Source organism: Lepidothrix coronata, unplaced genomic scaffold, assembly GCF_001604755.1.
Source record: "Lepidothrix coronata isolate B3197 unplaced genomic scaffold, Lepidothrix_coronata-1.0 Scaffold117, whole genome shotgun sequence".
Classification (NCBI taxonomy): Eukaryota; Metazoa; Chordata; class Aves; order Passeriformes; family Pipridae; genus Lepidothrix; species Lepidothrix coronata.
This window is the reverse complement of record NW_016690297.1, coordinates 2778965-2803375: the sequence shown is the minus strand read 5'-3', so window position 1 is coordinate 2803375 and position 24411 is coordinate 2778965. Positions and strand designations below refer to the sequence as shown.

Sequence of the window (24411 nt, the reverse complement as noted above, 5' to 3'; positions counted from 1 at the left end):
GCGATAGGACAAGGGGGGATGGCTTCAAACTGAAAGAAGGTAGAATTAGATTGGATATCAGGAATAAATTCTTTACTGGGAGGGTGATGAGGCATGGGAACAAGTTTCCCAGAGAGGTTGTGGATCTCCCATCCTTATAAATGTTCAAGGCCAGGCTGGATGGAGCTTTGAGCAACCTGGTCTAGTGGTCCTTGACCACAGCAGGGGAGTTGGAACTAAATGATCTTGAAGGTCCCTTCCAACCCAAACCATTCTATATGATTCCTGTGTATTTTCATAGTCAGAAGCTGCTCTCAAGACATCATTGCATTGTGTCTCTTTTTGGTAACTTTGGAACTTTCAGCAAGTCCTGAGAATCTTCCCTCAAAACTTTTAGTTGCATGTGATGAAATCTGTTTCTCCTGCTCCAAACTTTGTTTCTTCATTCTTCACTCTTTCTTTTATAATACAGTTTGGTTTTGCTGCATATGTCGTTCCTTCTCTCAAAAGCAAACTTTACTTCCGGGTAAGCTGCTGGAGAGCATGGGACATTTTAGGGAGCAACTGGAGTGTCCTGTATTCAAATCACACATAAAACTTTGACAAATCTTGTTGGAGTGAAATGCTGACCAAAGTGAAGAAAACTTTACATACCAATGGTACATCATCAGAACAGCGTCAAAGCTAATATTACCACATGGAAGCTCTCAATGAAAGTTAATGTGTAATTCATGTAATTTCAATTAATCTGGGAACAGAAGTTCCATATTGATATTTTTCACATTTTATTTCAATATGTTTAAAATATAGTTTAGTACTATGCAAAAATATATTTTTATCCATATATATCTTACTTATGGCAGTTCAGACATTTTCCAAATGAAAAACTCTCTGTCAGCAATAGACTTGTTTTCTATCTGTTATCTTTTTATCATATTTTCTTTTCTGGACTCCTACATTACAAATTTCATTTGTTCTGATGTTTTGAGAGTAGCTATACATATAAGCCATAGCTGCATTACTGTAAATTATTTTGAGTCTTGCATTTTGTTTACAAAATCTTATACTTTGATCATAGTTCTGTGTTAGCTTGATTAATTTTAGTAGGTGATAGACAAAAACATTTGGAGCAAATTGCATATTATTCCACCCTGACACTTTAAAGGAGGTATTGTCTGTTTGGACTATCAGAAAGGAATCATTTTTAAGCAAATATAGTCTTTAAGACCAACAGATTAAATGTACCTGAATTTCTATAATAACAGCTGAATTAGGACATTAAAAATCAGAACATTCTTTTAAAGCTAATGTTCAAAATTAAGCAGGCTAACATATACAGGAGTACAGTTCTGCACTTAAATCTCATTTTGAAAAATATGCCTCCTATGTTATTTTTCTCCCAACATGACCAACATTTCCCCATATATGCACTGACTTATGCCTACTTTTTTTTAAAAAAAAGTTGCTTTTGAATATAAAAATTTTAATTTTGCCTGTTTTCTCAAGTTATTTTCTACTAACATCAGTACTGTGAGGAAGATGTAATTACAGTTTTCACACAAAATACCCAGTGCAACTTTGGTGTCTCCTTAGTGCAAATATTCTGTACTCTAATCATTAGTTACAAACATGGCCAGAGCTAAGAAATGCCAGTTCCAACACAGATTTATTCTCAAACTTGTCCTGCTATGTCCATGTATCCTCTCCTGCCATTAAATCAGTCTGGTTTCCTTTTCTCCTTGGCCACATATCTGTTACACTATGGTGAAACTTTATAGAGTGAAAGCTGAAGTTAAAAGGCTCAAACCATAGACCTGAATTCTGATCTGTACGAGTTTAGAATTTTCTCTTCTAACCCCAAATTCGAATATCCTGAAATTGAGGAGAGTTTCAGGTATTTTGAGATAAAGTCTATTCAGTTTTGGGGAGTGGACCTGACTGACCTACTGAAAAATGACAAAAGAGCTGTGTTGATGTTTTCACTTCTATTTCCACTTTATACTCCTAAATTTGTTTTACTGTAGGGCACAAGTGTACAAATAGCTGTACACCCTACTCAAAGAGAAGAGGGATAGGTGATCTGTAGCAAAATCTAAAACTTCATGTTTTCAGTAAGACAAAACACATTTACAGAAGTATTAATGAGAGAGTACAGCCTGGAAGTGCAGAAGTCTCTCTGGAGCACCCTGACAGTCCACTTTCGAAGACTTTTTTCTGTGAGACATTGTGATTAAATCACTGTAGAGTACTGGCACATATACAATTAGGTTACTAGAAATTTTAATTACTTAATTCAAAGCCTCAAGGTTAATCATTCTCCTTATAGCAAAAACGCCAGGAAAAGTAGAGTGAGGAGGGGAGAGGTTTGTAGGAGCAGTGGAGTTAGTTACTTTTATTTTGCATGGATTTGATCTTTGGGAAAAGAGACAAAGAAAGACAGTGACTGGCACAAATGGGACACAGAAACTTGTGAAGTGCTGAGTGCTTTCTACTCAGCAAAGTAAAACAATTTACTGCATTTTCCAACCACATAGGATAGTTGATTGACTTCAGGTCCCATATTCAGGCAAGAAAAAGGAATAAATTTAGAAAAATAAGATGACAGTTAGGTTGGAAGATATTATTGGGTTTAATGGTACGTTCAAAGACATTGAACTATTTTGCAAATGCACTTATCAATTCTTGATTAAAGATCACATATACAAGAACAAAGTTTATAAGGTATGCCAAGCAACAGGTTTTATTTAAACACTTGGATTATAGAATACTTTTTCATATGCTTTGTATTTTGAAAGGCTACCATGAAAACAGTAGATGAGTTCTTTTGCTTTTTTTGGAAACCAATGAGATTCTTATCTGCAGTTGACCCATTATTAATTAAAATTAGAAGAATCTTGCATTTCTGCAATTATTATATCCTGACTTACTCCAGAAAACAGGCTGCATTACTGTACTCACTTTAGAGAATATGACCCTCAGTATGAGTTTAGAGACCTGTGATGTGATGCATAGAAAACAATACTATACTAAACTGCCCCCAAACTAGTCTGAGTGGAACCAGATCATACAAACGTGGCATCAGGATCCTACAGGCTCAATAGAACTGCTCTGAAAAAAACTTAAGAGACAACTGTGTACCAAAAGAAAGAACATTCCTGACATTTGGACTCTACATAGACACATATAGGCACTGGCAATGATTTATTTCCCTGGCTTGTTTGTCCAACAACAGTTTCTCAGCAAGAAACCATGTGAAGTAAAGGCAACATGAACAAAAGTTTGTTCTCTCTGGGTTTTTTTCTGAGATTAATTGTCTCAGATTTATGACAACTGATATTTCCTAGTCTTACCTGTTTACACATTTATTTTTATTAGCAGTAGCATTGTGTTGAGGTTTAATGCTGGATTCTTTTTTTTTCCTAGGGTGATACCCATGGTCATTCAGTTTTCTATTCTGATAATGCTGCACTCCGCTCTTGTGCTGATCACTACAGCAGAGGATTACAAATGTTTACCCTTAATGCTCCGGAAAACTTGCTGCTGGATTAATGAGACCTACCTGGCAAGGAATGTCATTATATTTGCATCCATTCTGATTAATTTTCTTGGAGCCATCATCAATATTGTAAGCTTACAGGGAACCAAGGAATATTATACAGGAAAAGATGATTTATGAATTATTAAGCTTGCTACAGGACTTGTTAACTAATGTGTCTATAAACCAGCTATGATTTAGATAATAAAAAAAATGGTAAAGTATCACAGCTTCAGGAAATTCAATCCATTGTTTAACCTATGTATTTCTGAAATATTTAATTATTTCTCCCTCATGAGGATCATCTATTTTTAAAACCTTTTTTCTACTTTCTATCCACCCTTGTGAACCATTTGCAATTTTCTGGCATTCTGTTATACTTTTTAAAGACTGTCAAGTAATGCTTATGGTTATTAAATTCCTCTTCTCAGAAGTTTTCAGATTATCTCACAGTTCTCCCATTAATTAGATTACTAAAAGAAAAATTAAAACAATTACTAAAATAATAATTTAAAAAACTCCAATAGAGCCCTGATTATCCTGATGTATTCAGCAACAAGAGAGATCTTTGCATAAATCAGGCAGATTATAATGTCAGACAACCTGGCAGGTGCTGATATCTGAGCCAAGAATGTGGTAAATGTCTCACTGATAGATTAAAAGTAACATTTTCATCACTCTTTCCTCTTGTTGGGCATCTTCTGGTTATGGATGTAGCAGTGCTTTTTCATCTGAACATTATTCTTTATAAATATTTCATTCCTTCTAAATGAGACCAGGAATACATTTAGTGACAGTAATAACAGTAGCAACTCGGACAACACAACAGCAACAATAATTATCCTAACATAATTAAAAATAATTATTATTATATCATTGGAGTAAGTATGATGAGGTCTGATATTTCAGGGGTTTGCCTTGGCTTTTGCTAACAGACATGAGATTTTATTATGCTCTAGTGTTGTCATTTTTCCACAATTTAATTCAGGTGGCCAATATGTGAGGACTCAGTAGCTGTCTGTGTTCTTTAGTGATGCCATGCAGTCATTGATAGGAGAGTTAGTCAGAGAGAGAAGAATGCAGCCACTGATTTCTGTCCTTACAGAGAAAATATAAATACGGTAAAGACAGGAAGTTCAGTGGGGCTGAAAACTTCCTGTAGACAAGGACGGTGGTACATTACAGTAAAGATCACTAAGGAGTGTTATAGAATTTAGAGGTTTTTAAATCATATTTTAACACATATTTTCCAGGAAAGGTTTTGGTAGAATTAATCTTACTGTTGAAACAAGGTGATCTCTAACAGACCAATATGCTATGGATACGTGATAACAAGATTTTCCCTTGATTTGTGTTTTTTTTTTAAGATTGTGCAATCTTCTGGGATGCCTAACCCAAAAACAGTCAAAAGAAAAGTAATAGTTTTTACTGCCATACCAGTGGGTTTCTATAAAGCAGTAAACAGTTACATTTATTGTCATATATTTAGACCATCAATGACTTGAGCCACTGAGTCCTGACCTCCACAGGAAATCACAACATTCTTATAACCTCATTAGTTTAATAAGTCAAAATTCTGCTACAATAATGGCTTTTTTTCTGGAGGGACATGCATGTATTTAAGAATAGGTAATGCACCTCAGCCTTGCAGCTGCTTGTGTCCACTGAATTCAATTGCAGCTGGTTGGAGGGGTCAAAGACTCAGAAGCTTTCTAGCGGGAGCCATGAGGCTTTGGTTTTACCAGGGGAGCAATGAGTCTTGCAGTTCTTTACATCAAGTGCATTCTTATTGTTATAAAATTGAAATAAAGTTTCTGACCAAGAAAGGTTTTTGAAAAAACACCTGTAGTGGTTCTGAGGATTCTCTGCCCTGCAGAGAGGTGCTGTACACCTCATAAACTGTCAGAAGGTACCATTAGCTATCCAGTGTCACGGAAGATTGCACAGCCAGCCTAGGTAATAATACTGTATTGCAGAGGTGACTGAACTGCTGAAAGAACAAACAAAATAGTTCCAAGTTCAAAATTAGTTAGAATTTAATTATAAGAAATTGACCCTCATTAAGCAAATTCTCTAGTTGTGTTGGAAAAAAAAGACCAGTGAACTAGCTTGTACATACCAGGTTGATGAAATGACCTAGTATAAACATCCAGATTGGATTAATATATGTAACAGGAGACTCCATCTGCTTTAACAGTCAAAATATGACACGATTAATGATTTTTTTCCTGTGTTCTAAGAGTGTACTGCGTTACAGCTCAACACTGATATTTTGTTTATGTTTAATACACTGTGTTGGAAGTACCATTAAAATGAATGTAGGTCATAACAGCAAAAGGCAGTATTGTATTATCAAACCATTGAATCATGAATGATTTCATTCCCTTGCATTCTAAGCATCTCAGTTGGTGTTCTGGGACCACATTATGTTTTGGTACAACCGATTCTGCATCATGCCATAGAAATGAAGGATAGATGTCCCACACCCAGAAGGATAACATAGCAACGTAGCAGAAGAAAACTGCTTGCAGACAAGGGCACTCATGCAATTTGATTTTATGCTCCCAATTAAAGAATTTCACTGTTGTTTATGGCAAAGTCTAAGTATTTTGAGAGAGCAATTTTTAAGAGTCCAACATCAGTTTTCTGAAACTCCCAGTGGAGCTTATCTTTCCACTTTGCAAGAGAGCATAGGGATGCTATTCAGATACCGAATGCCTGTAGCATGAATAGCTCCCCCCTCCATTTCACTGCCACAGTATGTCTTCTTATTGTCCATTTAGTCAGTCCTTGGTGCCAGTCAGGGAGCTGGCATGAAGAGCAGCAGGTCAGCCAGTTCCATCCCTGAACCCAGCCAGCCACACAAGCAATTAGTCACCAGTGCACGTTATAGCCCTGATTTTGTTTTATTTCTTCACAGCTATGGTGTGATTTTGACAAACCAATAGCCCTGAAGAACCAGACGTTCAATTCATCTGCTTCTTTTACGGACATCTGTTCCTGTCCTGAGGTATTTCTGAGGGTACCTTTGAATCTGAGGCATGGATCCACAAAGGTTTTATGGCAACCATTATCTGGAATGGGTGATGTGTACTGCTGGTGGAGTCAGGGGCCTCAACGCTGTGAAGCTGAACATTTCCATCTATCCATATGCTGATAGCAAAAGCAGAGGCTGGTTACAGAAGGAGTTAATCTTATGATCTAATGGGGCATTACAACCAAGATTCAACCTTTGAACTTCAAACAGAACCTTTATGCTGGAAATACATTCAGCAATTCAATTGCAATAAAACACAGTACCGACGTTGTATGAATCTAATGGAGAGCAACATTTCTTACATGGCAAACCCAACAGTCAGTCTGCTGCGGTTATTTAAGTTTGCTTTAGGAGCAAAAAAAAAGTAATCATCTCTAAGATGAGCAAGCAGGCAACAAAATGAATGGATTAGTCATGTGTAGATAAGAGAAGTATGTTACTTAGAAAGTCATATGGCAGTGTCATGATACTGCCAGCAGTATGCTCTAAACAGCAGGGATGCAGACTTTCCTACAGAGGAACTGTACTAAAGAAAAACTGTACTCAGAAAAATGAATACTATCTCTCCTAAAGCTGTGTGATAGGAGGTAATTTAAACTACATTTGGGCTGTGGGTGGTGATGTTGCTATTTTAAATCCGAACAGCTCATGACCATGATTGTCTCTCTTTATCCAGTATCAGCTGCATGGATTGCATTTGACAGATGACTAATCACTGAGAAAGAATGAGACAATTAAGAGATTAGAAAATGAGATATGAGTAAAACTTCCAGGCATTTTAAGAGAGTAAAATAACCAAGCTAAACATGCAATATTTAATATTAAAAAAAAAAAAAACCACAAAAAACCCAACAAAAAAAACCCAAACAAACAAACAAAAAAAACCCCAAATCTGTGGCTTTTTGTACTCTTCAAGAAGCATGGGAAAAGAATTAAAGTAGGAATATGATTCTCCCATCCTGATTAATGTGGGTCTTGTGGAAGTTCAGAATACAGTCAGAATACAGAGGAATATAAATTTCTTTCTCTCTGTTGACTTTTCATTAGGAAACTACTGCATGCAGCATCTGTCCTTTCCCTCTTTTAATTATGGAGAATGCCATTTCCCCCATAATTAAATGAAAATGCCATAAAGGCACAGAGAAGGATTTCTGTTGACATGGAGGTGCCATGCAAAATACAGAATTTGTAATTTCACATTCTATTTTAGCAAAACCCTTATTTTCAAAGTGCCCTGGACCCTGAGAGTACCTAGCTGAGCAATGAAATACAAAGCAATTTTTCTATACTTCATATCACTTAATTATTTATGTAGATACTTATGAAAATATATAGTCACTGATCACCAAAAGTAAACAGCGTTGTTTTCTGTTCAGTATTTTGTCTTCACTGGCGTGCTGGCAATGGTGACTTGTGCAGTCTTTCTCCGTCTCAACTCTGTCCTGAAGCTGGCAGTGCTTCTCATCATGATTGCGATCTATTCTCTGCTGACTGAGACCATTTATGCCTCCCTTTTTCTGCAATATGACAACTTTAACCACAATGGAGAGTAAGTGTTCACAGCTCCCTTTAGGAACTGCTTTTTCACAAGGCAATGGCTCAAGTCTTGCCAGAGTATATGTGTACTGGGTAGCCCCATATTAAATATGGAGTGATGGCCGCAAGAGGAAATGACTAATTCAAAATGATTTATCATGTGATTCTTTCTCAAGCCTTTTTATTAAAATGTTCATTTCATGAGGACAGTTAAATATTGAACAGGGTTTGTCTTTTATGTTTCCTATAGTCTATCAATGCTGATTAAAAATACATATTGCAGTGCATACACACTGGTTGCTTCTACTCTTGAAAGCTCCAGAGATACTGATAAAAACTTTCATTTCAATTTAAGCAAACAGGAGTGAATAATTGATTTTTTAGGGGGCAGGGGTTTAATTGAATAAAATCCAATCTATAATGTGCAGTTGTGAGAGATATAAGGAACACAGGGATGATTCTGTTTTGTAGGAGAGTGTTCGAAGGACAGACTCCTCCTTCCAGGCTTCCTTCCCAGCAAGAGGAGTTGAAGAGGAGAACAGAAGAGACACAATAATTTGCAGAGTTAGAGGTGCAATAAGTGTTGCAATAACTGAATCTAGAGCAGCAGTGATTTAGCTCATTCAGAGACACTTCTTCAGTCTTTGATACTTGACCAGTTTAGTATTGCAGTTGCTCATGCTTTTAAGTGCGTGCCAGACGAAGATCCTCAGAACGGCAGAAAAGCATGGATTTGTGCAATTAGTTCTCGCAACAGCCACATCTTTACACAGAGTAAGGCTCTGCATGCATATCTTTCCCTACTAGCTTCTGACAGTAGCTAGGTACTAAAAATTTGGTGTTGCAGTTCCTTTTTCTAATGCTAGTTATCCTTCTACAGACATATTACATATTCACAGCAGACCCCAGCTAATTATGACAAATGGCAACAAGCAATATTTTGGCTAAATTACTAGAAGTAGAAATCATGATAATTGTCCTTAATCAGGAACACATTTTTGTGTGAAAATCTAGGAGAATTCAGAGTAGTCTCTATTCTCTGTGTCAGCGAAACTCTCCAGTGACTGTTACATAGAAGAGTAAGAAAGAGACAGGGATATCCTCTGGAGTAGCCAACAGCCTACGGTACAGGGAAATCAGCTGAGATGCTCCACTCTCAAGTCAAGGATGTGGACTTCAGCTCTGACATTAGGGAGCATGAGGCTCAAGGCTGTGTGCCCAGAAACTTTTTTTTTTTTTAATCTATACCAATCAGTTGAATAAAGGGGATTGCAACTCCCTCCAAAACTCATTTAGCTGTTGTGGCTAAAGCTACATCACCACAACATGCCATAACAGGAAAGTTCATAACTAAGACCTTTAAAGCTGTTGCCTTTAGCCACTGTACAAGGGGTCTTTTTGGAATGTATTCTTTTTGAGGTTGTATTTCAGGCAACTTCAAAATGGGAAACATTTGAATTCCAACATATTTGCAGATGACAAGGATGTTTCCTGCTTGTCTTTTGCTCTATACTGATGACTCAGCAGCACATTTCCTCACAGTAAATTCTTCATTAGGACCACAAAGTCAGTTCAATTAGCTCTCTAGCAAGAAAGTTTCCTTTTGGTTTAGTCTCCATCAAGTTCTGCTCTTTCTCTCTTTTATTTCTCTGTCATAGGAGTCCTTCTCTGACAAATATCACCTGATACTTTTTTTCAAAATTACTATGGAAAATGGATTCAGCATCTGGAGTTTGCTTTGTTCTTAAATCTCAAGGTAGACTAAAGAGTGTCCCAAAGTGTCTTCCAACTTCTGGTTCTCATTTACTTATTTATTAACTTTTTTCAAATATTTGGGCTTTAAGCACTTCTTAACAATTTCCTCATTTTTTCTCAACTCTCTTCAACAAAGTAATTGCCAAGTATCCATGTTCAATTTTCCTCCAAATTTATTTCTTTATCCTTATTTTTACTATAAGGTTGGCTCTACCATTTTCCAATCCTCTTCATTTATATCTCTTCCCATGGGAAACATGCTTTTTAAAAAAAATTTTACATACAGAGATATTTTCTTCATTTTTTTAATCTGTAATTTCTCTCCATATTTATTTGGAAGCCCCTGTTATTGCTTTGAACCCCTTTCACCTCTTTCACCGTATTTTGTCACACTTTCTTCATGCTCCACACAGAGCACCTAAGTGACTTCATACAGATTTCATACAGCCAGTACCTTCCTGGTACATCTTCTTTGCTTCCTCACAGTCTGCAAAGGTTTCCTTTACTTCCCCTGTCACAGGCAGACAGCTCTTCTCTGCTCTCCTCTTTGTGGCTCAGTAAAACCAGTCCTAACTACTGTTTCCAAATGTTTTGATTCCCTTTTAAGCCACACTTCCTTCCTGTCATCTTTCTCACAATGTTTAATTTCATCTCCTGCCTTGGGGTTCATCTTTTATCTCTAGGCTCATTTCCTGGGCTTTTACTTTCACAATCTGGAAGTTTCCCTTTCCCAGCTCCAGCCTCAACCTTTCCCTGCCAAGATCCTACCTCCTGCACTCCACAGGGGCTGTGGTGTTCATGGCTCCCAGGGAGAGACTGACTGACACACAGCTTGCACATCACGTTTGAAAGAGAAAGCTCATCACCGTCTGTGTACCTCCTGTAGGCTACAGTTTAGTTATTTAAGGCATGCATCTCCAAACAGTGAGCACTCCAGTTACACTCCTGTTCTCTTGAACTAATTACAGCTAAATTAAATTTTCAAATACAGGGGATTTTTTTAAAGAACAACAAAAATTATCATAGTGACTTATGAAATGAAAATTCTGAACAATTACAGCACTGACAAATCAATAACTGTATTTTACTTTGGATTTTTTTTTCCAGCACAGACTTCCTGGGTACAAAGGAGGCATCTTTACTCCTGATGGCAATGTTCCTTTTAGCTGTATTCTATCATGGTCAACAGGTAATGCAAACATTTGCTTTAACCATTCTCTCTATCCCTTGCAATTACAGGATGCGGCAATAATTACTTTCAAAATACCAACTGCCTTTTTATCCACTTGAGCAGATGACCTTTCACAATTTAATAAACCATATGCAGGATCTGATTAAAGAAAGACCACATCTGACATTGCCTACCAGTTTTAAAGAACATGTGCGATATTATATTCAACAATACACAAGTTATATTGCATTTCATAATAGAAATTGAAGGAAGAAATGGGATGTCATTTATTTTAGACGTGTAATTCTGGAGGCACCTGACAGTTTCAGTGCACTTGAGTAAGCATAAAACCAGAATATAGAAAGGGATTAATAAACAGTAAATAATAAAACTCCTGTGAAATAGCTTAGGATGTTTATAAAGAAAAAGCAACAGACTTGAGGAAATAAATAAAATTTGAGTTAAGCACCAATACTAACTACTTCGTGTCATGGACCACTTGCAAGAATCCTTTCACATGCACCTAGACTATAATCAGGATTTGGGGATGTTGGACCTTTAGGACTGATATCCTTGAGGAGGAACTGAAAAACTGGGTATATCAGGAATCCATACACAGTGCACAGGAGAGTGAATTATGAAAAATTTAGATTTAAAATAAAAAATGCATTGAGTAAAAACTAGCTAAAGCAGAGTGTTTTCTTCACAGCATTTCTGGCTCTCAAGCTCTGGGCTGCTGAATGTCAAACATGGTGACTTGAGGCAGTTTCAGTTCACATAAAGCAAACAGCACCATTGTATTAAAGCAAGCAGCAAACTTTTAGACGTTGTCCAACTTGCCTAAAGATTTTCCCCTCAAGAGCATTAGGCTGATTAATACCAACATTTCTCAATCCTCCTGGAGTGAGGCAGTAAGAAAGGAATAATTCTGTGATGAATAAGACAGTATTATAAGCTTTATTACAACAACTTTGTAAGTTGTGTCAGGACTTACGGCCTCCATTTCTTCCACAGGAGAACAAAAAGAAGGCAACACCTAAATATTCTAGTAATTTCCCTCCTTTTTATCTTCTTTTTGAGGGAATGAGGAATGAGCAGGTAGCAGAAGCAAGGGATTAAATGCTTTTCATGCCCAGATTTAAGTTTGACAGAAAGAAATGTACTGTGACATTTCTTAAACAAAACATACAGTCCACTTGGGAAAAATATGGAGAAAATTAGAACTGAACATCCCAAATTTGTGATAAGCCTTATAATATTCACAGTGATTCCTACCATATGCCAAGATACAAATCTCAAGCTTGGGAATCAGCTTAAGTACCAAGAAACACCAGAGGAGTTTAGGTAGAAAAAGAATTAGGCAAAATCCAGGCAATACTCTTCAGGATCACAACTCTGGGTGTAAACATCTGTCTTCTACAAAAGCCTGATCTGGGGTGTTTTAGAGTATTTTCCAGCCCAGAGGTCTGTAAGCAGAGCACAGGTTCTTTTCCATTCAATTAATCTTTCTTATTTCATAAAACAGGGTGGCTGCACTAAAACTGCCCTTGGAAATAGTCCCTGAGATGTGCTAATTCCTTCATGTTCTCCCAAACCATTCATAAGGCCACTCTATCAATTTAACAGTATCCAACAGCAGTGTCCAGGAAAATTTCCTTGTACTGTAAATTTCTTATTAACAAGTCAACCTAAAGGTCTCTGTATAGTTGCCAATTAAATGCATATATAAAAATTACCTCCAGAACACATTAAAAAACCTCAACACTTCAATAGTGTGAACTGAGGAGCACAGTAAGTCCAATAAAGCTGTGCTCCAGCACAGCTTTGCATCTCACAAACTCCAAAAGTATTCTGAAGTAGAATAGTTTAAAACTTGCCTCATTCTAGGTGGATCTACCAAAAAAGATCCTTTTTGTAAGATTAAATTTATGGACATTCAATTTCTAAATAACTACCTATCATTTTTTATCCATTGTGACTTAAAGTTTATCCCAACTTTTGCACCCAAAATTGAAAATTAAATTAGAGAAAAATGTGTGTGATATTAGCTTATTTGAGCTTTCTTAAAATCTGATCTGGTTTTTAAGAATACTTTTAATAATTAAAAGTATTTGTGTTACTGTTAGACGCCATTATAGACTAATTCCCCATTAGAAATTCAGTTTCATCTGGAAGCACATCTTTTTTTAACACAAGTAATGCATAATTTACAGCAGTGCTTCTGAAAACTAAACTTGAGAAAAAACACACAGAAGTGTTGTGGATAATTTTAAGGTTAGACCTAATCTGTTGTAAAATGTGTTCATTTACTGCTTTGTCTTTTTAATGAGTTAAAGTAGAATACTTTGTGGGAATATAAACTATGCCTTGAAATCTTATCAAACTACAATACCATATACAGTCTTCTCTACTAGAATTTCACCCCTAGTGAAAACACACAACATAAAAAGTTTAACCCTGAGCAAAACTTTCTGCCACAGCTTTAAAAGAGGAGGTTTTAACAATTGGAAAGAGGGAATAAAACTACCCACAGAAGACTCAGTCCTTCCTCTCCTTCCACCCCAGTCAGAACTAAAAAAAGGCCTTTTGAAAGAGAGGGCAAAATCCTCTCTGGTTTCTTTTAGGTTGCAGATCTGAGCATAGATCTTGCCTACACCAAGATCTATGAGTGTTCTGGTGTAGGCAAGTGTTGACTGACTGACTGACTGGTTTGCTCCCATTTCTGGGGCTCTTTGGTACAGAGACATGAACTTTGCCAAGGCAGGCACAGACAGCTCTGTGGATGTCGGGGCTGTATCTTAACTCTGTAGACCCTTGTGGAAGGGAGGAAGGACTGACTTCTCTGCACAGCAATTTATCTGAAACAAGCATGATCCTCTGAACCTCCTTCATCCTTGTGAAAAAGAGGTGAAATGAGGAAATGTGAAGAGGAAATTGCTCCAGATGAAAAAAGAGGAAGACATCCCTAACTCTGGCATTATGCTTCAGATTTTTCATTACCTTTTCCATATTCAGACTTCTATTTCATTATCTTTTCTATATTCATTCAGAATGGATATTTGCTTGTTTTATCTGGAGTTAAATTTTTTTTGGTCATTGAAAGTGTCCCTTTGGGATGTAAATTCTCTTTTCTCCTCCTCTAAGGAAGAATGTGCTGCCACTCAAACTCTGATTTTTACCTTGTGCTTTCCTTGCCTGTAGCAATTGTTTGCGGAGTGGGTGGGTTGTGTAGCATGTGGTAGACATAGTGTTAGGCTTCCTGTGTAATACATTTCTTTTTTCTTCACTCACAATTGGAATTAGGGGTGTTTCATAGAGCAAGAAAACACATTTTGAGATTCAAGATGCAGTCATTTTTATTGGCACCACTATGCCCAGGAATATTTCTTTAGACAACCAAACAAGAAGCTCAAAACTCAGCCCTATAATTTTGTTAGTCTTAGAAAATATAAGAACTTAGCAAAGTATCTTCACATTTTCTATTTTTAAACCTTATATGTAGCACAACTTTATCTCTGAGCTGACAGTGTCATCTTGGTAGTCCACTGATGATGCAAGAAAAGTATTTCATGTTACAATATGATCATAAATAAGCAGAATGACTTTATCTAAAATGTAAAGATTAGCTGCTGCTATTCTGAGCTAGGCTTAGAGATGTGACATTTCCCTGTAGAGCAGCTGTGAAAAACTGTACCACCATTTTTTGCAAAGCTCTTATTGTAGTAGCATTAAATATCTTGAAGCATCAAAGTACTCAGAATCCACCGGCAGCTCCTGTTTCAAGTCAATCTGTAAAATACCTTTAGAACTTGCAAAATTATAGTCAACGTTCCCTTCTCAGTTAGTTGGTAGAGATAAAAGTCAGTTATCTGCTATGAGCTCTGTGTTCTAGCACAAAAGGAAGGGGGAAGGAAACTGAAAAATATTGAAAAATTTGCTTAAAGGTACTTTTTCCTGACTGGTTTTTTTTGGTGCCATTAATAAAGGGAATTAATGGTCCCAAGATAGAAGATCAACATATTAGTAGAAAAGAGACTGTTTATAAAGATATTAACAGCACCCAGAGGCAAGTAAATCACTGCCAAGTTGCATACAGGCTTTGGAAGTTTATATCAAGCCACTGTCACTTTTAGCTTTTAGGAAAGAAAGCTCCCTGGAGTACAGTCAACCTATAAGCTCCCTTGCAAGGTGCTTTGCATTTTCTTCTGAAGAGTTTACCATTCATCACTGCTGCTGACTTAAAAATGTGACCAAGATGAGTCACTAAACAATGCCTGAACCCCCTCTTAGTCACTCCCACCCACTGCAGGTTTGTCCTTTATTTCAGTTTGGTGCATGAATTATATCCCCAAAAATTCATTAATCCCAGCATCTCTTGACAAACCATTTGATGCCCCTCAAAATTGTAAAAATTCATCTATTTGCTGGCATAATATGTTTCTATGATGGGTATTATTAGTATTAGGGCACCTCAAACTTCACGAATATATTTTCTCTTTCAGTTTACTGACTGTAGGAATATTTTCATCATTTTCAATAATGCTGTATCTTAGTAAGTCACATCTTGTGCAAGCTACAGTGTCAGCTGCCTTAAAATCTGCTTAAAACTATTCTTCAGTGTGAAGCACAAGAGTTCTGGCAGTGTTGGTCTTGTCCATGTTGCTGACACACATGTGCCTCTCAGGCAAGCAACATGATGTTTTGACATATTCCCTGCTTCAGCTAGCAGACAGTTGCCATTCATATATATATGAATATGCACCTATATACATACATAGAACTAAACAATGCATATATATGTATGCATATATAAGCTCTGAGGTGCACAGCTTTTGTTCTGCATACACACAGCACTGAAAACCATTTAACTTCAATTTGTAGCAAGGTATCAGGCACTGCCACTGTGCGTGTACTAAACTGTGATTGCAGGCTCTGGTCCCACAGTACATCAGGGACAGAGTATTTGAGGGGGTGACAAATAGCATGTTTTCCACTATTTTTTGGAAGACTTAAGCTGAAAATAACTGCGTGTCCCAACAGTATAACTATGTCATTTTGGTGCCACAGATCTGAAAGTTCTCTTTGGAAGTACAATGGGCTGTTATATATAGCTTTGCTGAAAGATACTTATCCTTGAGAAGGACATCTCTGCCAGTTGTTTAGAATTACCCTTGTCCTATTTTGTCATGAAACTCACTTAATTTGAAAACACATATGAAAAGGGGAACATATTTATTTCATGTCAATACCAATATCTGCCAATACCTTAACTCCTGTCTGACTCCATTATCTAAATAATAAAGAGGTGTTTAAAAGGAAAATAATTTTGTGACATTTTCTATCCACTGACCATAGTGGTCATATGACAATTATTATTTTACCCAAGATTGCTCTGTGACTCTCACTGTACATAAGGCAAAGAAATAATCTCTTTTTCTGGCAAATAAATCAAATGCTTTCAAAGATCTTCAGCAGCACTGAAGCTTGAAGCACAAGCAGCCTGCCAGGATGACAACACAATCTCTACTTTATATTTGTCTCTTTTTTCTTTCTGGAACTACAGCTTGAATACACAGCAAGGTTGGATTTTTTGTGGCGTGTACAAGCAAAAGAAGAAATCAATGAAATGAAGGAGCTGAGGGAACACAATGAAAACATGCTACGGAATATTTTACCCAGCCATGTTGCCCGTCACTTCCTGGAGAAGGATCGAGACAATGAAGTATGTGTCAGTTTTATTTCTGATATTTTTGTTTAATTAGTAAAAGAAAAGCAGATCTGTTAGGAAATTGTTGAAACTTAGTTCTCTATAGGTTTTATTGCACAAATACTGCCAATATTTGGTATCTGATTCACACTGAAAAAAAAAATTCATGTTTTGAAATAAAGGTTCTAGGGCCACATCAGGACTGATGTTTCAATGTTCAGACTCAACAGCAGGAAATATGTGGATCTAGTAGAGCAAGTCTAGCAGACAGTCACCAAGATGATTAGGGAATTGGGGCACATGACATATGAGGAGAATCTGACAGATCTGGGATCGTTCAACTTTAAGAGCAAAATGCTGAAAGACGATGTCATTCTTGTCTTTCAGTACCTAATGGGTGTTTATAGAGAAGAAATTATTAGAGGTCTGGAGCATCTCTCTTATGATGAGAGACTGCAGGAGCTGGGCCTCTTTAATCTGGAGAAGACTGAGAGGGGATCTCATTAATGTATATAAATATCTCAAAGGTGGATGCCAAGAGGATGATGCCAGACTCTTTATGGTACTGCCCAGCAACAAGATGAGGAGCAATGGCCTTACCTAAAACACAAGAAGTTACACCACAACATGAGGGAGAACTTCATTACATTGAGGGTGACAGAGCACTGGAACAGGCTGCCCAGGGGGGTTATGGATTCTCCCTCTCTGGAGACATTCAAAACCCACCGGATGCATTCCTGTGTAACCTGCTTTAGGTGACCATGCCTTGGCAGTGGGGGGTTGGACTGGATGACCTCCAGAGGTCTCTTCAAACTTGTGATTCAAACCTGTGATTCTGTGAAGATAGAGCCTAGATCAGCCCTCAACTGAAGAAGGCCATGAAAGGCTTGACCTAGTTGGCCCTGCTTTGAAAGAAAACTGTATTAAATGACATTCAGAAGTCCTTTCTAACCTATGAGTCTATGAAGATCTATTATTCATAGAAATGACATGTGAATTTAACAGAATGTCTGTGCAAACTTACAATAGCCCAGTGTTGCAGAAGTACTATTAGAGCCCTGCTGGTGATTATGGAAGTAATCTGTGCAACAGGCAGCAACAGACCTGAGGCTCTCGTATCTTCAGACACAAGAGAACATTTTTGCCATTTCATATTGCCCCTGAATTGCCTCTTTATGGCAGTTAACAAAACACCCATTTCAGAAACATAGTTTGTGGCTATGTTCCTAAAAAGTGTTTGCAGTACACAAAGAAAAACATGTTAAAGGAGACTCTGGATATTCCTAAGACAAAGCTTGAAGAGGTATGAAGGAAAGTTCAGAATTTGTTTCTGAAAGCAGCAGTAAATCATTTACTTCCTATTTGAAATAAGGCAAATGCATATTATAATATTATCTGTAAATAAAGTCTACTGTATGATAAAACTGGAATATTCTCACATAATGTTGGAATAATCTTTTAGAAAACGGGGAGGTATTTTGCAAGATTCACATTGCCAGAACTGACATATCTTTCATTATGCAGCAATAAGACATCAAGGCCACAATTTTCTGATTGTACATTTTGGAAATAGACATAGCTAGACAAATTAGACTGCACAATGAGGAATCATTGTGTTCTGATTTCAAGTATCACCTAGAGAAGGATGACATAGTGAGAAGCTACAAGAAAAGGCACTTTAGAAATCAATCTCTTGAGAAATTTTACACTCTGTGGGTATTAAACTGCCATAAAAACACTGCTCTGCACATGAGAAAATGTATGTGTGAAAGCAACAAGGTTAAAATGTTTCATTGCAAATGGAGCAGACCCTGACACCAACCAAGAGTGTATTCTGGCATATCTGCATTATGGATTTTCAGGAAATAAGTTTTTTATCTTACACTTTCATTCACATACAGTCATATGCATAATAATCTTCAGAAGTAAGCAGATGCCCCATGGCTCACTGCTGATGCTTCAGTAATTTGCCACTGAATTCAATTCCACCACCCCTGCTTTTTGTAAGGCAATTTCCAGAGTAACTATACTTGTGGATGATTTATGCATGAACTGGCAGACTGTAACATCTACCAGATTTCAGTACAATCAATCCTGCAGTTCATGTCTGGCCATTAAGTTAATTTCTCTGCTCTCAAAAAAATGAATTCCCAAATGTGTACTGTAGCATTTTCTCATGGATGTATTATTTCTGCCTTGATGCTTCTTACCAAAAATAGAAAACCAGAGCAGCTGAAGGCTCAGCCAGTTGTTTTCTATCTTCATGATCTGAGGAAAGAGTATGCCTGAGTGTGTCCGTGCTTCTCCTAGCACATATTGTCAAATCTTCCATAAACATCCACAAACTAATTTGTGTATTATCTTTCTCTATACCCACAAAAGAGAATAAGAGTGTCCTTAGAGTGTGGCCTCCACCACCCTGAAGATTTTCTTCCATGAAAGACAGTGTAAGGGCAGGAAAGGAATCAATTGTGTTTTCTCAATCAAAGCTTTGCAGGGACTTCGCAAACTGGAAAAATTTCTCCACTTTTATTGTGGGACATTTTGTTAAAGAGCCCAGCTAAGTAGCAGCATTAATGGCATATTAAAGTGCAGGCCTGGGATTCAGGATGCTTTTCTAGGGAGAAGCAGAATGAAGGAAGAAAAAGAGCCTGAAGTGTTCACATCAAGTGTACGGCAACCAACAGTAAATCTTTTTAATATAAGACCAAAGCACCAAATTTTTTTAAAGCCACTACCAAGAACATTGAGAAAAAAGTACTTCAGGTTAGAATGGCATGAGAAAAGTCCCAAAACAGAAATGGAAGTGTCCACCATTGGGTAAAACTATGGAAGTTGAATCTTTGAAAAAAATCAGCAAAGGAGAGTGCATATGGTAGTGGTATTTTACCAGGAGTTACTGTGAAGCTCTGCCCTTGGCATTTTTAAAGTTGAAATTAATTTGTTCCTAAAAATTAGGTTTAGTTCAGAGAAGAACTGTCCACATTTTCACACAGGTAATGGCACAAAGCCCTCCATCTGTTACTCAGTACCAGAGTGAATTATATGAATAATGTAAGTGGGAGCTTATTCCAGGGCATACTTTGTCCTAATAGCCTCCTGTAACTGATCCTTTATAAGCTGCTTTCTGTCCCCAGTAACTCTACTATCACCCTCACTTCTGTTTCTCTCTCCTTTCAAACCCTACTAGCAGGAACATCTCCCCGAGCCAGGCAACCAAAGAGCTCCATAGTTACCTTACAAGAACCCCAGTTTACCAGATAGTAAGGGCTCTCTGAAGCGTGTGAATAAACAAACTTGTAAAGAGCTGCAGTAGTTTGAAGTACAAATTATCCACCAGAAAACGTGGTAACTGAGAGTATTTTTTATAAAGACATCATATTAGACATTTTAAGTGCTCCCATCTTATCCCCGTCAATAAATAAATTTATAAATATATTGTCAATTACAAAAGTTTGAGACAGACTTAAACAATAATAAATAGCAAACATTAGGTTTCTTTTACTTGTCTAAGTGTTCGGTTATTTGGTATTCATACTTGCAAATGAATCCTTCATTTCTTCAAGTCATTCCCCTTATAAATTAAAAGGGAAATTTCTATTTCATTTTTGCTGGTGTAGCCCCTTGACCTGAGAAGCAGAAGGAGCAGGCTTTCAAAGAAAGGGCAAACTCTGCATACAACCTGCAATAAAAACATAAGAGCTGTCAGCCTCATCCTGTTGAACTTGGCTAACACTTCATACACTAATGCCAACATCAGATATTAAGGTATTATGCATGGAGAAAGTAACAGAACTATTTTAATTGCAGCTAATTACACTTTTTCCCTATGTTACCACTTCATCATTCTTCATTGTTCTTTTAGGAATTGTACTCTCAGTCCTATGATGCTGTTGGTGTGATGTTTGCTTCTATTCCTGGATTTGCTGACTTTTATTCCCAGACTGAGATGAATAACCAAGGAGTAGAATGTCTGCGCTTGCTGAATGAAATCATTGCAGACTTTGATGAGGTAATACCAGCTACTAGAGAAAACCTGATAGTGCTTAAACAATGAGTTCCAAAATATAAAATATCTCATCCTAAATTATCAAATTTAGTAATTATTTTGCTTCCAATAATTGACTGATTTTTTTTTTTGCTCCAATTAAAATTGTCTGGTTTGTTTTTATGCCATTCATCTTGCCAAACATTGGTCTGAATGACCTAGTGAGATAGAGACTGAAAGCAATACTTGAGTGTAAACATCCATAAGTAAAAGCACAGATCTGGGTAACTAGAAGAAGAAAATGTCTTAGTTCTGTAGAAGAAATAAGAATGAACATATTTCAGCAGTTCTGGAAAATAGTGGTCTAAAAGCAAACAGATAAAAATGTTGGTTTGAAGGTATTGGTTGAATGGACTCAATGAATGCTAAAGGTAAGATAGTGCCAAGTTAAATGTGAAGCACAGAAGCAAATGCTGGGTAGAGAATGAAAGGTGGTGGTGATATATTAACTGAAGAAAATTGTCTGGTCAGGGATTTTAGAGAGGTAAATGAAGTAAAGCTGCTTGTTTTACTTAGGAATTCAGAGGTGAAAGGAATTTATTTTTTTTAATGGAGACAAAAAGGAAAAAGAATTTATTTAGGTATCCTGTCCAGGCAATTTCAGAAAAGGAGCTGAGGAAGGGATAAGATAAACAGGAGAAGAGTCAGATTCCCAATATAGCTATTGCTAGGTGGAAGTAAAGGAAACCTGGTAAGTAAGGAGGAATTTGCATACTAAGTATTGCATACTCTGCTAACTATTTAGTAAGGAAGCTTAGACAGGTGGTTTCAAGCCTTGCAACGAGCCCAAGAGGAACTGAGAAAAGAGACAAAGCATCGACCAATGAAGAGCTTTGAAAAACTTCAAAACCAGGAAGGGTGCAAAAATGCTGCCAAAATTACCTGGCATAGGGAATTTTAACCTATACATTGCAAGCAGTTTTCAGGAGTGTGTAGCCCTCCTCACCTTCCTGAGTAGTAGAAATAGAATTTGAACCATCTCTACTTATCAGTGAGATTGCCTTTGTGTCTGGAATCAGTGAGATTCCAGATTGGAATGGTCTAGATGGAACAGGGAAGGGGAAAACGTGGAACCGTTGGTCTGTGACTCCTTATCCTGGGCACGTTCACAGAGTGGCTGCTCATAAAACCAGGGTTAAGATCACCAAACTCTGAGAGACACTGAAATTGAGAGTTTATCCTTATAATTGGTGCAATACTAAAACTATCAGTGAGAAGTAGAAGAATTCACAGGGAATGTATTCCTGTGGATTTTAGTAAAGAACAAAATTATTCTCCTATGAAAAGAACTCTGTCACCTGCTAAGCTCCTGCACTGCTTTCCCTATGGATATAAATACCCACTTCTTACCTCCAAGATCTTGCACAGCTGTCAGCATGCTTCTTGATTAATAGCTTTGTTTTTCTTTCCAGATCTGATTAAAATGATTACTGCTCAAACTTAAATTAATTCATGGCAATAGTCTTTCCATTAAGATATTTTGTCATGCACGTTCACGCAATCTTCACAATAAAATTCCATTGTTGCTGCAGCGATTACTGAAGAAAAGGTTTTCATCAAAACCTTAACGCAATATTACTTTCAGGCCCCTAACACCGGCTCTGTAACTAATAAAGGACCTAATTAGGGACTGTATTATGTCCCAGACATGTTTTGTTGAATAATAGGTATGTTCTTGGTATGAGTATTAAATGAAATTATGTGATCCCCTGCTGACTGCTAACCTACTTGCAGCATGGTCTTGCCATTAGTTTATTCTGCCTAAGCAATGTGAAAGGTGATATGCCAGAAAAGTAACTCAAGGGAGTAATGATACCCATGGAAAATGAATCAGAAGGCATTCTGGGCATTCAGGGCTATCAACGTTTCCATGTAACTATTGACTGACACTACATGACGTTGCTATTCCTTTTTTTCATTATGCTCCTTGCCAAGATTTTCTGCTGTCTCGATACAGTCCAGGAAGCAAAATACATATGTGCAGACTGAGAGCAGAACAGGTCTGTGATCCATGGGAAAACTTTGTTCCTCAGCATCATGTGAACACCTCTGTAGAGATACCGTAATGTAGAAAGCACAGGAGTGTAAGACATGGGCACCTGGTGCCATTTACATATCCTGATTTGAGAAAACAACACGGGATTTCAGCTGCCATGCTGCATTACTGGAAAACTCATGTTGTTCTAGAGCAAGCCGTTGGAGGTTTTGGAGAAAAGTGTGCTCTAGATCACACTAGACATACATGTTTAGACAACTGAATTCAGTTCCTAAGCTCAAATCAGATTCTACACTGCGAGTCCCCTCTTTTCATCACCGAGATAATAGTATTAGGAATGGTCTGTCCATAGGGCCAGGATGATGTTTCTGAATGAAAGGAGAGGCAAAAATACAAATTGAAACAAATTGAAAAAATACAAGTTTCTGGCTTGGAAAATGTGATAGGTGCAAAAGAAGGAAATCTGGAAAATAAGGAAATCTTATTTCTTCTGTTTAGAGGGGTTTTTTTGTTACTGCAAAACAGTGGGGTTACAGTTTGGATCTGTTATTTTGCTTTCCACATAATGGATCTATGTTGGACAAAGCCAGTCAAACAAAAAATAGTGAATGTTGGAACAGAACCTACCACTGAAAACTGCATGGGGTAGGTGTCCAAGGAGCAGTCAGGTTGTGACTGGGTGTTTCTTAGGGAGCTGGGGGAACATGGTCCAAAAGTCAATCTTGCAGAGTAGGTGGTTGACTCTTCTCAAAGGACTGCCTCCTCTCAGGGGTTTTTCCCTCACGGTTCACAAATCTTTTCATTTCCAAGTTATCCAGTTTTCCTCTCAGCTGAGGCAGAATTGGAAGTGTTGGTTTCTGGACTGACAAAAACAAACAAACATGAACATCAAAAATCTACTTTTATAATTACCTATTTTTCGTATGACTGTAGCCTTAAGACACATACAAGGCTAAAGTCTTAGAGAAGTTGGACCAAAAATTAACATTGGAGCATTTCTCCTGAAATCACAAGTCTTCAAGGATTTCTTTTAAAATGTAATATTCTTTCTAGCCTTTTTAATCTATCATTTATGTCTCTTAATGTTACAGTTGGGATTTGTGCTTTAATAGGAGTTTTCTTGTTCACAGTTGGGTTTTTTTCCTCACATTTTCTTTATCCTGCAGTGATTTACATAATGAATATGACAACAGGTATTAATATACTATGTTGCCACAAGTAGAGGTTTCAACAGAACACTAGATCCTGTTTTCAGATTTCCTTTGATTACCCTTCAGTTGTGTGCCATGTCCTGGAATATTCTTTTTTTTACTATCTTGTACATGTTATCCCAGGTCTGAGCTCCCTACAACCTTGGCTGTGCAAGAACTGTAGCATCAAGCTTTTTAGGCACAAATCACATTCTAGTGTTTAAAAATGTTCCCTGGACTATTGTGGTAAATTAGCAGCCTATTTAAAATGCAGCAAATCATGGCTAAGCTTCGCGAACGAAGATTTGGGAAGGCTCTATCCACATTTGCTACAGGCACGCTGGTGGCTTATGAGGCCAATACGTGACAGACATATCCGAATGCAAAAGGCACAGCAGAAAGACTCCTTAGATGGTGTATTCTGCAATACACGGTTCTTTCTGCGTTGCCTTTTTTC

General features: G+C 37.3%; 1 protein-coding gene across 2 annotated transcripts in view; it reads left to right on the top strand.

Annotated features, from left to right (window-relative positions):
• Positions 1 to 24411, top strand: part of ADCY8 (adenylate cyclase 8) — a 125140-nt gene that overhangs the window by 93649 nt on the left and 7080 nt on the right. For both annotated transcript variants that reach the window (XM_017825253.1, XM_017825252.1), the window contains 6 exons: positions 3403 to 3604; positions 6435 to 6524; positions 7928 to 8100; positions 10950 to 11031; positions 16577 to 16735; positions 20586 to 20732. In XM_017825253.1, coding sequence (XP_017680742.1) covers positions 3403 to 3604; positions 6435 to 6524; positions 7928 to 8100; positions 10950 to 11031; positions 16577 to 16735; positions 20586 to 20732 — 853 coding nt within the window. The remainder of the gene's footprint in view (positions 1 to 3402; positions 3605 to 6434; positions 6525 to 7927; positions 8101 to 10949; positions 11032 to 16576; positions 16736 to 20585; positions 20733 to 24411) is intronic.